The sequence below is a fragment of the Falco punctatus genome (genome assembly GCF_963210335.1).
Source record: "Falco punctatus genome assembly, chromosome: 4".
In the NCBI taxonomy this organism is placed as follows: domain Eukaryota; kingdom Metazoa; phylum Chordata; class Aves; order Falconiformes; family Falconidae; genus Falco; species Falco punctatus.
This window is the reverse complement of record NC_137583.1, coordinates 100,442,091-100,454,926: the sequence shown is the minus strand read 5'-3', so window position 1 is coordinate 100,454,926 and position 12,836 is coordinate 100,442,091. Positions and strand designations below refer to the sequence as shown.

Sequence of the window (12,836 nt, the reverse complement as noted above, 5' to 3'; positions counted from 1 at the left end):
TCAAAATACTGTCGTGTGTTCAGGTAATATGCAGAAAGCACTTCCAGGCAGACCTTTCACTGCACATGGAGAACTTCACCAGTTTTAAATTTCTTTCATGAAGGCCACGTCTGCTGGTGTACACTATGACAGTTTTCATTTTAGCAGTACAGAAGAACTGCACTTAGGTTACGCTCAGCGCAATTCAGCAAGAACCCATCTTTCAATTTTCTATCAAATTCAATACTCAACGACAGATACATCTGTATTTTAATAAGACATGGGTCTCTCCCCTTTTTGCATTGAGTCCTCATGATTTAAAAAATGTGATATGTGCCTTAACCATATTTCAACTCAAGCAAATGTATAGACACCTATGCTTTATGAAAAAAAAAATCCAGGAGAATCATAACTAAAGCTCAATTTTTCCCCACAGAATAGCCTTTAGGCATGTTCAGGCAACGTGCTAGTACTGACATAACAAATAATATACTTTACTAGTATTGATACTACTCCAGACGCTCAACTAACCTCTCCTATCTAAACATTCCACCTTCAATTTTTAAAACCATAATGAAATTGCAGCATAAATCAATCTGACATGGGGACCAATTATGGGAGCCTGACTAGGAAGTGTTTTGGAACACCACTAGCTTTAAAAGCCATTTACAGTTCAAATATTGCTAAATAATTGCTTTATATAAATGACACTTCATATGGAAAGCCAAATAAATTGCAACAGTTTATTTATTACTTGCCAATATTCTTAGGTTAATTTATTGTAAGTTACTAGAAGACATGCAAAGTGCATGCCAGATGAGAACTCTGTATTTATAGCACACCGAGTCAGTCAGCAAACAGAATCTACTAAAAATATCCACAATGGTATGCAGCACACCCACCCTTTGGGGACTATTCACAGTCTCTGGTGGTCTGATTTTTAGACAGAGCAGACAAGGAAGAAAACAACACCCAGGTAACTCAGTTCCTAAAGATGACTAAGAGTAATGGAGTCAAATCCCACACAACAATTCATATTCTGTTTGGCAGGCAGGCATCATGAGCCCTACAAGATTTTCCTGCATGCTTCCTGATGTCGCTGGGTCAACAGTATGCAATTTCCATGCAGAAAACAGAAGCGTGTCCTGAGTGAAAGTGAGAACCAGCCTCATTTTTTTCTGTGGCTTACCCTCACATTTTTGCAAGTGTCAGGAACTTGCAGCCTACCAAACAACAGACAAAGAGCTCTGGATGCACACTGAGACATCCTTATGAAGGTCACGATGATCATTTACCAAGGAAAGGTGGCAGTGGGAACATAGGCACTTGCTTAGGAAATATCTAACCAGAGAGTAGACAGCAAAACCACTTTCCTGGATACTTAAGAAGTGCTGTTCTGGTTTTACTTAGGTAACTGTGATTTTTATACAAATTGTTTTCTTTTGATTGGTAAGATGCAGGTCTTTAAAGATATTCCAAAATAGAAACACAGAGCACTCGGAGGTTTCTTACTGTTTCTTTTCATGCATTAAACATCTGCAAGAACAGCATGTTCCATTACCATCGTAAATGAATGCAATCTGTAGAAATGACCATACAACTCTCCTGAAAATAATTAAACCATTAACGAGCAGCAGACAGCAGAAAAAAGCTTGAAAAAAATATAGATTTGGTTCATGCATCTGCAAATAGAAGGGAAAACCTACTCAAAAATCTTCATAACATTATTCAAAACTTAAGTTTCATGTAAGGCTATGACAGCAAATCAAGAACATTTACACAATGAAGTTTTCCACGAGCAGCTGGCAAGAACACGAGAGAACTTACCCAAACAGATGGGTAGACAAAGTCTTTTAAAAATAGGTTTGAATTTCTAGCAGCTACAAAAGGCTTTCTTTGTAAGACAAAGAAATTACTTGGGAGGTTGTTGAAGACTAGTCTGCAATTATGTGTGAGAATATGAGGAGAGGCACACTGTCAGGATATCAGGGTTGGACAGGTATTCAGAAGACATTAAAGGGGAAGGCCTTTGTTTGAACTGGCACTGCAAATGCTCAATCAGGTATTATCGCTGTCTTGATAGCCAAAAGAAATATTTATATATGCCATTACAATTAGGCTGCTTCCTTTTCTTCAGTCTGTTAACTGTTTACATTTCTCCCCTAAATGCAGTGCTGCCATTTTTATTATTTCACTTCTCCTAACCCCTTTTGTTTACCAGGCAAGAGAAGAAAAAGGCAGCCTCCAAAGATCCTCTACCACTCACTTTAGTCTTTACTCCAGTGCTTCAATCCTCTCATTATCACAAAGACCTGTCTCCAACTGAAGGCAACAAAACAGCTCCCGGGGCTTCACTAGTACTACCAGAAGATCCAAACAGTTATTTTAGCTCATTTGTCCAAACACTTAACATTTGAGACTAAAAGCACTCTCCTGGCTGAGCTGGAGCAGGTGGGTGGTGGTGCTGGACTTTTTGATACTTTTCCCTGTCCCCTCCTTAGGGGAGCTTCCATCTCTGCTGCCAGCCAGGACCAGTATGCTGCTCGTTGTATGTATGGGGGAACAACAGAAGAGCCCGCTAAACACAGAAAGACTGAGACCCTGGAAAGAGATCAGGTTCCTCAAACCCATCTGTCAGAACAGCTCTTCTGAAACTCCTTATCGATAGATTTATCCTTGGACTGCATTCCTAGCACGCTGGATCTTTCAATCTGTATTTTGGTTAATGAAATGGTAATACATTTCTAAAACCTCCTGCACCTTCAGAGATTTCAGAAGTGACTCTTCTCTCTCACTTTGGAGTCAGCTCATTGGTGTCACCGAAGAGAAAATGAGGTATACGTCTATCTCCTCCCCATATCTGTGGCTGTTGTGAAGTTACATTTACATGTACAGACACATTTATATTTCTCTCAGCTTTCAGATCGGTCTCCATTTTAACCTTCTACAATCAGCAGACCTCAGCCAGCCTCTCACTGTTACTGCTTTCATTTTTCCAAAGTGGACAAACATGGATATGATTGTGTTTCACTGGTGCAGCCAAGTAAAAAGAAATAAATCAAAACACCAAAGCAGAGACAGTCTCTTAGCTTTCATTGTTCTGCACCTTGTAAGACCTATGAACTGCAACAGCAAAACTATCTGAAAATGCACATAGGAATTTTTGTATTCATAACAGCAAATAACAGAAAAATGTTATTGTAACTTTAAAACAAGGCACAATTTGTATGGAAAAGTTATAGCTTTTATTGGACTAAATCTTTATACTCTTTCCTCATTCTGAATGGTTAGGAAGTAATTTAGAGAAACATGTATTGTATCAAAGGTTCACCGGCCTTCCTCAAACACCAAAAAAAAACTCCAACTGTCAGGAAGAGAAAGTACGTCAAGCAGTATATCAAGGCATACAGGCTCAAATTGCAATAGCAAATTTCACTGCTTTTAACGTGATTCACACACAGAGGGCATCCCAACAGTCTCACTGCAAAGCACATTTCCCAACACTTCTCCCAAGTCAGGGGGCAAAGACCTCAGAGCTACAACTTTGGCTTAAGCAAAACAGGAGCAGCATTGAAGTCTGAAGTGTTCAAGAGTTTCACAATTTCTTAAAGCAATAGTACTTCTGTGGCACTGGGAGAGAAGGGCAAGAGAGTGACCAAAAGACAGTTGTATTCCCTCCAAAAAAGGTGTGAGAAGGATGAAGAGAACCTCGAGAACATACTCAAACATACCACATAACTAAACAAATCAGATGGAAAACAAAACAAGATGTGGCTGTTTAGGCAGTCTGAGAGGTGTCTAAAAAGTTTTTTTTCTGAGACTTCACATCATTCTTGTACTGATATCTACTTCCCACAATCACCAAGTCAGTTAGGTTATAACCTGAGGCTTTTGTGAACCTTCTTCTACAGAATGAAGAATTCATTCATTACTTCTACCAGCTATTATTACAAACAAATGCTACTATAACATACCTAGAAGGTTCTACCCATATTGTGTTATGTATATTCAGTAGCTGGTGATAAATCCTGCACAGTAAAGTACTTTATAAAAAAGCCTGATCATTATTTGGTGCGAGAAGAATGTAATAAACTTCCTTCTCCTAATCGAGTTGAACAGACACAACTTAATCTCCAAATTATTACCCCAAGTCTTGACATAGGCCTGAAAGCTGTCAACAATTGTATCTGACAACACTATATATTTAAAATCTGTCTAGAAATGCATCATATGAAACTGTATATAACACAATCTGAGATTTTGTATAATATTTTTACAGTTTCTGCTCTATCAACTTTAATGGGATGGGGCCAGGCTCTTTTCAGTGGTGCCCAGCGACAGGACAAGGGGCAACGGGCACAAACTGCAACGTGGGAAGTTCCATCTGAATGTGAGGAAGAACTTCTTTGAGAGTGACAGAGCCCTGGCACAGGCTGCCCGGAGAGGTTGTGGAGCCTCCTTCTCTGGAGACGTTCAAAACCCACCTGGACACGACTCTGTGCAACCTGCTGTAGGTGAACCTGCTTCAGCAGGGGGTTGGACTAGATGATCTCCAGAGGTGCCTTCCAACCCTGACCATTCTCTGAGTCTGTGAACGAAGAACTGATGTGGAAACTTATAAGACTCGATACGTAACATTTCTGCTATCTTTACTTGAATTTTTACATACTTTTCCCTAACAGACTTTTGAAGACAAAAAAAAAATATATGTAAAGGCTTTATTCTTGGCCTATAACAACATTCCCAGTCAGAGATTTAAATTTGAACACCAGAAGGATACTTATACTAGGTATTTTCACTGAAAATTCTCCCTGTTGCGATCACCCAGAAACAGGATTACAAACATGAAGTGGGTTCTGAGGAGGCGTCAACATTTTCAGTGAGGGAAGTAGCACATCACTTAGTTACCCAAAGCAAGAAAATTCTACAAGACCTTCCATTTTTAGCTGAATCAAGGCTGCAAGCATCATTGACAGAAACAACCTAGATTGTAACTACAGCCCTAGCTTTGGTGCACTGTTGACAGTCTACCCAGGGATACTTACCACCTAAAAACACAGCGGAAAAAATAACTGCGGATCTCAGTGCCAACTCTTCTACACACTGTTTTTAACAGAAGGTAAGAACATTTACTTTGGGGTTGGGAGAGAGGGGAAGTCCCATTCACTGATGAACAGAGCAGGAAACAACGGGTCAAAATTCCCCAATAACAGTGTTTCCAGCTTCCTTTAAAGCGATACTTAACACTGTGTTGCAAGAAAGTGCTTGAACGTCATGCACAGGTTTGACCTCTGCATCTGGGAGTGCCATAGGATCTTAGGGAATTTGGGTCTCGCTCTGCTTAGTACTCCAAGCCTACTCCAGACACACTCGCAGCACAAAGTTAAACACACGTATTTTTTTTCCTCTTCTGTGAGCCCAAGGGCCCAGTTATTCAGTGAATTGAACTCTCCCTGAGATGAGATGTAAGGTTCCATAGCATTAGCTACTCCATTATATGTCGATCAAAATAGTGCACTAGCCTGAGGTTAAGACAGGAACGTCAGACCCTCACAGTCAGGAAAGGCTATTGTTACTACAGTTCCTATTAAAGGAACATAGAAAATACCTGATCATACTTTCCGATACATTAGCATACAATAACATAATACTTTTTACATTCTCATTCAAATGGCATATTAACAAGCATAGTATGGATTTAAGTATGTTACATTAGAGAGTTAATATTTATACACTACTTCAGCATGCAAAGCTGCTCAGTAAAAGTTACAATGGAGTATAATTCACTAATAGTAAATTAATTACAGTAATTTAACAAATGCAACACCCACATGTCACTGGTTGATGAAGCCAAAGCAGTATGCCTAAAAACATAAATAGCTGGAGATTCAGTTGAACTTATGGAAGTTATTCTTGATCTTTTTTTAATTTTCAGGGAATTGCTATGCTAATCCTCCAAATCAATTTCAGTAGTTTTCAAGATAAAAAAGAAGCAATTTGGCTAATTTGCAAGTTACAAAACAAGGGACGGGACTTCAAGCATGCTTATGATACACAAGATAAATGCCAGATACCACACCTAGACAAGCTTGAGCTCGTTACCATCAGGACAAAAACAATGTTTCAAGTTATTTTTCACCACGCTGATACTGCTAATGTATGATCTCCAGTGGTGCTACTTGTTCCAAGCACCTAGGTATTAACAAGAAATCAAGAAAAGACACAGCATACAACTAAGCAAGGATGCCAACATTCAATATAATATGGAGTAATTTATCACTGATATCACGGAATATTTAAATTGAGAAAAAGAATAATGTTTCAAGTGAGGCCTTCTTCACAGGTGTTGCAGTGTATGATTAAAGTTACTCATCCCAATCAGAAATACCAAGATTTTTAGAAGAGAAGCAGCAAGAAGATTCAGGACCATCTTGTGACCACTTTAAGAACAGTGTATTTTAAAACTTGCTACTCAAACTCCTAACACGTGGCATTCCTTATTTATTAGTCAGTAAGATTAAGACAGTGTATCTCTCCTGGCGCTCTTCTTGCATAGGAAAACCCAACAAGCTTTGCATCATTTCAGTCTCTATCCTCTTTAATATGCCAGTTTCAGAGACTCGCAAAAGACAAAAGATGGTGTAGCACAGCAATTAATAGATTATCACATGCCATAGAAAAGTATGATCAAATTCAGAGTTATTCTGAAGAGACCTTTCTGCATCTGAATGAACAGTTTCCTAGGTTACTGATCCTCATCGCTGCATTTACATTTAATCCATTCCCTCCTGGCAGCAAGACAGGTTGCAAGACCATGTTTAAGCATGGAGGAAAAAAAAACAAGTTTTACCTTTGACCAACAACTGGCTACATGTTTTAATGACTCCCTTGTGCGTACCACAAAATGCACAATACTCCATGATAGGGCATCCTTTCATCACTAGGAGAAACGCATGCACCTTCTTCCCCCACAAGCTACCTGGTTGGTACAGCGAGCATCCTTGCAACAAAGCACTCCCATTGAGCAGCTTGCCACTATGAGAATAGTTAAGTTTTCTTATTTTCTTCCTTTATTGCAGTAGGGTTTGACAGCTTTCTGTTAATGTTCAACCACTGTGCTGGGAGGAGGCAGTTTTACATCTAGGAAGTAACAGTGATGCAGTCTTCAGGTCAATGAACCAACAACATACAGGTGGCAGGCCACAGGACAGAAACCTTGTGCACCCTGTGAGGGTTGCACTGAAAAGAACTCTGCTTTGGCTAAAAACAGGTCGCTTTTTAGAAAAGAAAGCCCAGCCTGCTACAAATAGTACTCACAAACGGATTAACCAGTATACAGAAGGTTAGAAATTTTACATCAGCCCCCTCTTTTCCAAAAGAAAGCTTTTGGGGAAGCTGGCTAGTATTTAGACAGGTTATAATACATGCATTAGAATTATCAAGAGAATGAATCCATTTAAAAAGTCACCTTGCACCTTCATGTTTGACGTACAAACAATGACCTAAAGGTTATTCCTTTAGAATAAGGAGTATCAAAAGTAGTCAGCAACTTTGAAAGGAGCTGGCAACTTACAGGCAGATTTTCAACTTTAAGGTAAAGAACACAGGTAGTAAAAAGCAAGTCCTATACTAGCCCTATTCACCTCTGTATCACAGGAGGGGTGGGGGGGTTGGTGGTGGGAGACAACTTGCTCCACGTTTAATATAACCCTTAATGGGCCTCAGCTTCTTGGTTAACTCAGAGTTTAGCTGAGCGTTTCTCCTGCCTCAAGAGCACATACGGCCATCCTCAAGACTACACCAGACGATGGGGAAGCGGTGCGGCAAGCCCGTACTCCAGCGGCACCGACAGCTGTCGGGCTCCCCTCGCCTCTTAGGGGGAAAATAAACAGAGAAACTTACTTTAACTTCTGTTTTTCTTAATCGACTTTCAGATCGGGGAACTCGAGAACTTGGAAAGAGGAACAAGCATCAGCCACATATTAATCAGTACCTAAAGAGGGGTTTGGTCCAATTTTAGAATAAACGGCGGAGACACATGATCCAATTAAATTCTAATTATGTAAGTAGTAGGCAAGAGTATTTACACAGGCACTGATTACTGCTATTAAAGCCGCCGGCCGGTGGGGCTGCGCTTCCTCCTCACCCTCCCCACCGCGGGGTTCGTTTCATTCTTAGCGCGCCCCCCCCCCCCCCTTCCAGGGCTCTCGTTACAAACAATAGGAAACGCTGGCCTGGAATCCCCGTCTCCAAACCGTGCCCCCCCTCCGGCGGACGCCAGCCTGGAGGAGCCGCCGCGCTCCCCAAAGTGATGATTCATTACCCGTCCCACCTCGGGCCGGGAGCCGGAGGAGGCGCCCCCCGCCCCGCAGTGGCGGGAGATGCAGCGAGCCCCCCCGCCAGCCCCCCGCCGCGCGGGCTGGCCCTTACCTCCGAACAGGTGCGGCGAGAGGTGAGCGGGCAGCGAGCCGATCACTAGCCGGGGCCCGCCGGAGGTGCCGCCGCCGCCCCCCGCGGGCCGCTCCCGGCCGCCCTCCTCCGGGGTGCTGTTGACCGAGTCCTGCGAGCCGTAGGGGCCGCTGCTGTGGGGTATGTTGAAGGCGGACTGCGCGGCCCGGGCCCCGGCGGCGGTGGCCCCCCCTAAGGACCTGCTCCGGGGCGCCGACCCCGCGGCACCCCCCGCCGCCGCTCCTCCTGCCGCCGTCGCCGCCGCGCCGCCGGGAGCGGCATGAGGCGCCGCCGCCAGGTGCGCGTACCGCCCGCCAGCGCCTGCCGAGCGCCCGCCGGTCCCGTTAGCGCCGCCGCTGCTGCTGCTGCTGGAGGAAGGTAAATCCCCGCCCGAGTACGCCCGGGTGCGGCCGTTGGCGGCGGTGGGGCTGCTCTGCTTCGCGCCCATGGTCCCGCCGCCGCCTGGCGCTGCCCGGTGCCCTTCGCTGCCGCCTTCCCCCGGCGCCAGGGGGTGGCGGGAGTCCGGCCCCGGCGGGGGCGATCTGAGGCGCGGGTTGCGCTGGGGTGGGGGGAGAGGGAGCGCCGGGGGAGGGGAACGGGTCGCTCGGTGGGTCGGTGTCGAGAAGGGAGAGCCGCCCGCCGGGATCCGGCTCAGCTGGCGGCCCCGGCGCGGCCGCTGCTCGCGGGTCTGGGGCGCCACCATGAGCTGCTCGGGACGGTGCTGGCTCCCGCCGCGCGGCCGCTCGGCCCCGCCGCCGCCGCCGCTGCTGCTGCTGCCGCCGCGCCCGCCGCCGCCGCCGCCATCCTCCGCCGCCGCCGCTGAGCCCTGTGGGGGGCAACGGCGGCAGCAACGCCGCCGAGGCCGCTCGCTCGCCCGCGGGGCGCCGTGCTTGTGCCGCGGGAGGCGGGAGGGGGCGGTCACCCCGGCGCAGCCGCTCCTCTACCGTGTCGCCATACTGGGGGCGGCACCAGCGGGCGGGATGGGGAGCGGTTACAGCGGCAGCGGCCGCCGCCTCTCCTGCCGCCCCCCCCTTCCCCGCCCGGCGGGGGACCGGCCCCCGGCGGCGCGGCGCGACGGGCCGGGCCCGCCGCCTCACCCCGCCCTCTGCTCCTCTCCTCACGCAAGGTGCGGGGCAGCGCCAGGTGGGCGGGCGCTGGACGAGGCCGCTGCCGGGGTAGCGGGTCTCGCTCCTCTCGGAGGTCCGAGTCCCCAGACGGGGCCGCTCGGGGCCGAGGCGGGAGCCTGCCGGGACGCGGGGGGGCGGCTGCCTGCTCGCCCGAAGGGAAGTCGGCGGGGCGCTGCGCCGGCCGCCCCGACGAGGAAGGAGTTAAAAGCCGAGCTGCCGGCGGTGGCAGGCGAGCGGTGGCGTTTGCGTGCCGGGCGCGCCCGGCGGCCGTTGGGGGCAGCCGATGGCGGTGCCCGCGGGCCCCGGGCGGGAGGCGGCGGCCCTCGGGGCCGCGCTCGGCGTCGTGTCCCGCCAGGTGAAGGAGAGGGGCGGCAGGCGGCTGGGCGGAGCGCGCAGGACCGGGGTGGCGGCGCTCGGCGGCGTGCCCCCTCTTGCCGCGCCGCGTCGCATCTCGGTTTGCCGTTGCAGCTTCGGCAAAGCGCCCGGATGGCCGGCCCCCGCCGCCCAGGCCCCGCCGGGCGAGCGCGGCTCCCCGCTGCTCGGTCGGGCCGCGCACCGCCGAGGGGCGGAGGGCCCGGGCCGGGGTTCGTCGGGGTGGCCGGCCTGCGGGCTGCCTGCCCTTGTCGGGAGCTTTCCCGGGTAGGGGACTGCCGACCTGGGCGGTTTGCTGCGGGCCTCGGCTCTGCGGGTGTATGCAGGGGAGAAGCTAGACAAGGAGGGTGAAAATTCTGTGTATCTTTGGCCTACGGGCGGTACAGAAAAATCTTGCAGACCTCAGTCTCCCACTCAGAGGAAACACTCCCGTTATTGTTGGTGAGAGGCTTACACAAGGACTGACCAACAGCTGAAAATTTTGGCCCTGTGAATTACACCCATTTGGATAGCAGGCTGGGTTTGCTCATGACAACACTTCCAGGGAGATAAAATTATTTTTTTTCTTTAAATATATGTGATACTTAATGTCATGTACATGGAATTTATGTGAATGTGATTCCTACAATCGGTCATCCAAGGTACACTGCTTATTTTTATGGATTATTGTCTGCTGCAAAATAAGATGGGTCACCATGAAGCAGTGCTATACACCATCTCAGGACTCTATCCTATCATCTAGGCAGGCATTCCAACTGCAATCGTGCCTGTGTCACAATGGCATAGCACCCAAGGTATTTTACAATTAACACAATAAAACAGATCAAAACCTTAAATAATATACAAAGTATTATGTAACATTTGTACTATACATATTACATATACATGCATGGTATCTTTGATACTTGTCCTCAGACACAAAGGAGGTGCAAAGGCCTCCCTTTTTCCCCTGCCTTTCTCCATCTCAATTACAACTGTATGTGGTCGCTTTCTGGCATCAGTGTAGCTCACAGTTCAGTTTGCAAGAAGAGGTACCATAGCTGGGGATGGCGGAGGAGTTTACCAGCCCTAATTCTTCATTCAGACACTGCTTTTCTGGATAGCTGAGACACTGTGAATAATCTGAACCCCATTTAGAGAATGCTGCTGTAAACTGTTGCCGGTTTCAGTAAGAGGCGGTGATTCCACAGCTGTCTTGTGAACAGCTTGGTCTTTTGTGTGCTGGGTGACGGGCAGACAGCTGGGGTCGATAATCTGTCGTCCCAAGCTATGCCATCCCCACTTGTGAATTATAAATTGCAGTCTCTGCTATCGATGGTAGATACCCCAAGGTAGGTCTACCCATGAGTGCTTTCTAGTTCAGTTTCCTACAGAAAGTGTGAATATGCTGTCTGCTCTAGCACTGGTTACTTTTGAAACCCATGGCCAGCTTCTGTCAGATCTTTCAGAGATACTAGCAGTATAGAAAGTAAGTGGTTACATAGAAGATAGAGATCCTATTAACATTCCCACAGAAGGGAAAACTACCATAGAAATTCCCATCTTGCTAGATTCCAAGAATCCGCAGGGGCAAAGGATGTTGCAAACATGACTCATAGTTTCTGCTTTGCATAGAATGCCTGTGGCATGACCAGCCCTATCGGGACAGGTTTAGAGGACAGCATGCTCAGAGTTTTATGGAGTTCTTAAAGTTTCCATTGCTGAGTAGTAGTAGTAGTGGAGCTGGTCAGCTGCTAGAATAAACAGCATTTTGAAAATAGTACATTGCTACACAGTACCACCGTACTTTCTGTAATTTCTTGACAGTGGATCTAAGAGTTGAGCAGATATTAAATACAGTTTATATCTGACTGTGATTAACCTTTTATTCAATTTAGGACTAAATGATAAAGTCGGGGTGGGGTGGGGTGATGGGACTACACTGTCAAGGCATCCAAACAGTTACTCAGTCTTACAATCAGAAAGTCACCCCTAACAGCATAGAGTATTTCACAGAAGGGAAGTCACAACAAAAGGACAGCCTGTATTCCTTTCTCAAAGAGCGTGGCTCTTCCCAGTGCAATGTAATTTTCTTTTTTTGAGGGTGGGCTTCAGTTTTTGTTTTGCATCTGGGGCACGTATTTGCGGCTCTCTCACTATCCAGCGTGAGTCTAAACAGGACAAATACCTCAGAGAACACCTACATCTTCAGAAAAGCCATGTGTCATACTTTCTCCCCTCCATTCTTCCCGGTCTCTCTTAAAAATGGTTGAATAGATTTTTTTTCTACAATTTGCTTTATATAGCCAAGAGTACAGTTAGGTTTTTGTTTCTTCTAACAAATTACTGTCTACTAGCCGTTAAGTCTTGTAGAGGCAAGTACCTGGTACTGTAACCTCCACCCATTTGTTCTTTAATACACTCCAGAAGTAGTTTGCATTAAAATTTCAATTTACTACCCAGCATAGAAAATAACCAGTGACAAGAGGAAACAGTGCAGAGAGAAAGTAGAACATCTTGCTGCTGACCATATTTCTACAGTTCTCAAGGTTTCAGTGGAAAGTAAATAGTTATATTAAAAGTGAGTTCTATAGGCCTATATGGGTGAATGCTGTTACTATTCCTGTAGAAACATATCTAGGGAATCTTATTTATACTTCAATAAACATAAAATGGGAATTAACCTTGTTCCTTGTCCGGGATAGTGGGGAAAAAACCCTAGTTTAGACAGGCAAATATACTCACTGTTATAAGCTGCAGACCTCCACTTCACTTCTGGTTATGCTACCTTGTCTGTCAGCAAGTGAAAATAATTAACCTGTTTCTTGACCAGTTTCCTTGAAAATACCAGGTGACAGGTGTGCCCTAAGCATACAGAATTATCTGTAAATTCATAATATTGCACATTTTGGAGAATATGTGCTGATAAAT

The 12,836-nt window shown here is 46.5% G+C and overlaps 1 protein-coding gene across 1 annotated transcript in view; it reads right to left on the bottom strand.

The window, feature by feature from the left end:
* Positions 1 to 9,142, bottom strand: part of ZNRF2 (zinc and ring finger 2) — a 60,279-nt gene extending 51,137 nt beyond the window's left edge. Inside the window, exon 1 of the mRNA XM_080387311.1 lies at positions 8,410 to 9,142. Within this exon, the coding sequence (XP_080243437.1) occupies positions 8,410 to 9,130 (721 nt within the window). The 5' untranslated portion in view covers positions 9,131 to 9,142. The remainder of the gene's footprint in view (positions 1 to 8,409) is intronic.
* Between the last annotated feature and the right edge of the window lie 3,694 nt (positions 9,143 to 12,836).